At 35.2% G+C, this 4664-nt stretch overlaps 1 protein-coding gene across 1 annotated transcript; it reads right to left on the reverse strand.

Moving 5' to 3' along the window:
- Positions 1-276: 276 nt before the first annotated feature.
- On the reverse strand, positions 277-3278 carry LOC145042562 (nucleolar protein 56-like). The gene is made up of 8 exons (XM_078991005.1): positions 2961-3278; positions 2224-2438; positions 1980-2137; positions 1659-1846; positions 1321-1573; positions 1092-1240; positions 884-1018; positions 277-819 (listed from the first exon to the last, which is right to left on the reverse strand). Exons 1-8 carry the CDS (start codon positions 3163-3165, stop codon positions 503-505), a joined length of 1620 nt encoding a protein of 539 aa, XP_078847131.1. The 5' UTR covers positions 3166-3278; the 3' UTR covers positions 277-502.
- Between the last annotated feature and the right edge of the window lie 1386 nt (positions 3279-4664).

Raw genomic sequence — 4664 nt, forward strand, 5'->3', positions numbered from 1 at the left:
TCTCTTTTGTTGGAAGGTTTACCTTAATTAAATTTGTGCTTAGTAATCTTCTTACTTATTTCCTTCCATTATTTGTGGCACCTGTTGGAGTTATTAATACACTTGAAAGGATTAGAAGGCAATTTTTATGGAGAGTTTGCGAGAGTAAAAACAAAATTAATTGGATCGCATGGGATCAGGTTTGTGCCCCAAAAGAAAGTGGTGAGTTAGGTGTTGGAACAATTCGGGCCCACAACATATCGTTAATTGTTAAATGGGCCCACAACATATCGTTAATTGAGGCATGATCTATATTACGACCACATTAAACATGAAATTAACTGTAATACATCCATCTACACCAAAACTTTGACATAAGATTAACCTAACTACCTTCCAACCTTTTGTTTCTAATCATCATAATAATACTTCAAGCAACCAACAACACAATACCAACAAACAAAAAAAAAACATAATAATAATAATAATAATATCAAAATAGCACGTCATATCATCTTCTTCTTCACTCAGCTGCTGACTTTTTCTTCTTTTTCTTCTTTCCTTCACTTACAGCAGAAACATCCTCCATTACAACATCTTTGCTCTTTTTCTTCTTCTTCTTCTCTGTTCCATTTTCTTTCCCATTCTCAGTAGCAGCTTCTGTCTCCTCTTCTTCAAGTGCTCTCTTCTTTTTCTTCTTCCCTGATTTCGTTTCAGCAGCATCTCCATTTGTAACAGTGTTGTTCTCTTTGTCATCTGTTTTTGCTTCACCATTGTCTTTCGACTTCTTTTTCTTGCTCTTCTTCGAAGAAGGTTCAGATCCATTTTCAACCTCCATTTCTAAAGACAACAAAATCATTCAGTTTTACACTATAATAAACAAAATCAATATAAGTCAAAATACCTTGATTTGCAGCATTCTCCATAGCAGCTTTCATAACCTCAATGTTCTTACGAGGTGCAACACCTTTGTCATAAAAGTCAAGTCGCTCTTCCACTTGTTCACGAAGCTTGTCTCCAAAAGAAGTACCACTTCCCTCTGTAATCATTAAAAACTTAAATCTTTGACTTTGACTTTGACCAAAAAGATAACTTGTAAAACACAAACTAACCTGAGAAACAATCAATTCGAGAAGCAATTGAACATTTGTTAGCCAAATAACGAGCCATTCGACCTTTGTTTTTAGCAGATGCACGCCCGATAAAAGACGAATGAAAGATAAGACCATATTTTGGTGTGTTCCCCTTTGTTTTCAAAGCCCTAAAATCAGAACAACATCAAGATTAATATATAATTGTTTTAGCTGAAATTTTTAGTGGTTGTGGATAATGATATTAGACCTGAAAAGGGCTTTTTCAGCACCAAGGATTTGAAGGGTAGAAGAAGGGCATTTTGCAAGATTTGTGAGGCTTCCAGCATGAGATATCAAACGAGCACCAACAACTTCACCAATTAATGCAGCCAAATTTGGTGCTATGTCACTCATTTTAGCAACAAGATAATCATAAAGCTTCTTTCTGTATTCAGCAAGGTCCATCACACGTTGTGCAAACATCTGGACATTGATCAAGTCAACTGGTGACAAATCTTGACCTGAAAAAAAGAAAATAGAATGAGATAATGTTATTTTTGTAAATATAACCACATAAACATATAGAAAAGACAAATATAACCCTACCCATGGAAGCTTTAGCTGCTTCAATTACTTCCTTTGCTTTATCTTCATCACCAAGGATATCTACTAGCCCATCTAACTTATCTTCAGACAACTCTGACTTGTCATTTATGAATTTTGCAAGTTTAGCATAAAGATAGTTATCATTGACAATCTTTACTAGCTCTGGGAAGTGCCATGAGTACCATTCCCTGAATTGAACATCAGACATTTTAGTTGTAATAGAAGAACACAAGAGAGTTTAAATGTAAAATGTAAATCAAGATTGTGATTTGAGAGAGAGAGAGAGAGAGAGAGAGAGAGAGAGAGAGAAAGTGAACGAACCTAACTCTCATGGAGAATGAGTTTACATCCTTATCAAGGGTATCAAGAAGGAAGATTGCTTGAATGACCATATTGTCAACTCGGTTGACATTAAACTTCACTTTTGCTCTGCTGTAACTGTGGCCTAAACCAAGTTGAGCTTTCTCCAAGTCACCAGGCTATATGTAAAAAAAATGAGATTTTGTAGTCAGAGGGATTTTCAGAATGAAATATATTAAGAGGAGAAACTAGAAAAGAAGAACACCTTGAGATTCTCAATGAACCTATCGAAATGTAAACGAACACCTCGAATGAGCTCAAGAACAAACTCATTGCTCTGGCAGGGGATCTTGGTTTCTTCATATATGTGAGATCCAATTTTGGGATCAGCCACTCCTAAGCTGAACTTAGGCTTTTTACCTTCTTTGACTTTGGGAAGGCTAAGCTCCAGAAAGTTCCTCAGCTCATCAGTCATTTGGCCTGAACAAATCCAAAAAAAGTGTAGAAAACTTGTTAGAACACCTACATCGAACGTATGAAGGATGATGTTCTTAAGCTCAAAACTCGACTCATTATCATGCTTAACAGGGGAACATCTCCAAATTGTATGTGTACTGAAGTTGTACGAACTTATTCTATCAAAACTCAACTTATCATTGTTCAAGTTCTATGACAGACCTACCCAAAGCAAAACACAAGAAATTTCAATGAAAAAGACGCTGCATGACAATATCCTTTGCTATTGTTTGTGTTATTTGTCACGACAGAAAAAATCACCAACTGAAAGTGCCTAATCGTGAAATATTTTTCCACATCCCTCTCAGCAACAAACAGAAGACGAAAAACTAGAAGCTTAATAGCATACAAACAAAACAAACTGAACACAAATTACAAACAAACGCTGAAATTTAGTTACGAAAGTACATCCCAAAAACTTACTGCAGCCATTTTCAAATAGCAAGGACATGTATGTGTATTCATGTATATATATTTGGTATGTACCTTCGGAGACGGCATTGCACTGGTTGAGAGCATCAAGAGCCGATTCAAAAGGATTAAAAGCGGCGAGTTTGACAACCTTCCCAAAGCGATTTAGATCAACTACTGAGTTACGAACAGCCTCTGTGTTCTGTCCAATTTCATCAATACCGTGGGCCAAAAACAGACCGTAACCGGAGGCAGACTCGTATAGAAGATACAACGCCATGGAAGACCAAAAGCTCAAAGCTCAGTTGTGCTGGTTGTCTAACCCTCTGTAAACTGAGTTTAGGGTTTTGGCGTCGCTTTTCTCTCTCGCTCTCTTTATGGTGAGCGGCAGGGTTTTCTAGGGTTTTAGACTCCATTTATGGGTAAAATAACAGAAAATAATAAAGATTACTATATTTGCAGTTCAGCCCCTGTGTTATCGTCATAGTATACAATTGGCCCTTTTTAAGGCTCAAATCATCACTTGTAATTTGTAGAACGTAAAATAAAAGGTTATTTTCATAAAAGGGTTATTGTCATAAAACCTTCCAATTTTAAGCAAAATGTGCGGGTTATGCCTAAAGATGGTTTTTTTTCCATTAATATCTTAAAATAGTCCGTTTAGTTTCATTTAATATTTTTAAGCGGTTTCACCCTTAGGCAACCGATAACCTTTGTCAAGACAACCCATTAATGTTGAAGGACGTTTAGAAGGATACTCCATTAAGCATAAAGACGCACACTACCAATGCTACTTTTCAGACGAAGGAAACTTAAATGGGTAAACTCTCTTCGGTGAAGGAAGCTATCAGAGTTTTCAAGTTTTTTCTTTGTCTGAAGCTAGGGTTTGGAAGCATTGTTCGTATAAGAGCAATGTTATAAAAATCGGTTTAAATCGGCTGGTCAAACCGGTTGGACCGGGAACCAAAAAAGGGGAGCGATTCAACTAACATCGGTTTTATGTCTATTTCTGAACCGAAATGAACTGCTAGGTTTCTATAAAAATCTGGTTGAACCAGTTAAATTAAATAAAAACACATGGAAATCAATCACTTTCAAAACAAACTTTGATTTTTTTTCACATCTATTTAGATTTCTTTGAATAAAAACACATGGTAAATATTATAAACTTTTTTAATTCGTTTGTATCCATCTAAAACTATAGTTTGTTTTTGTATTATACTTTATTTTATTTTTTATGTACGTGAGTTAATGTAAAACTTACGGTTATGTGTTTTTAATGTATTTGGATTGATCTTCAACTTGTATTTATGTGTATTTTTAATGTTTAAACTTGTCGATATCTATATGTATAGGAATATAGGAAAAATGGGTTGAACCGGCGGTCGAACCGGAACCGATCACCATACTGATTCAACTAAAAAACTGATTTTTAAAACATTATATAAGAGGGTTTTTAAAGGCAAAAGATTTTAGTCCTTGATCATGGTATTTATGAGCAAGAATAGTTGCAATTACCTTCAAACAATATGATAATATTGTATGTCTAAATCTTTCAAGACCACTATTATTATTATTATTAACACACACACACACACACACACATATATATATATATATATATCATATTTCGTAAAACAATCTATCCCATCCCGTTGATCCCCACATATTGATCCTATACAATGATCTTACGAGATCTAGCCTAAGGAATCGATATGAAAAACAAACTGACGAAGCTGCTTCGGAAATTCCCATGCAGCCAACGAGGATCAATAAAAA

The sequence above is a fragment of the Lactuca saligna genome, chromosome 4 (genome assembly GCF_052625555.1).
Source record: "Lactuca saligna cultivar CGN05327 chromosome 4, ASM5262555v1, whole genome shotgun sequence".
Classification (NCBI taxonomy): Eukaryota; Viridiplantae; Streptophyta; class Magnoliopsida; order Asterales; family Asteraceae; genus Lactuca; species Lactuca saligna.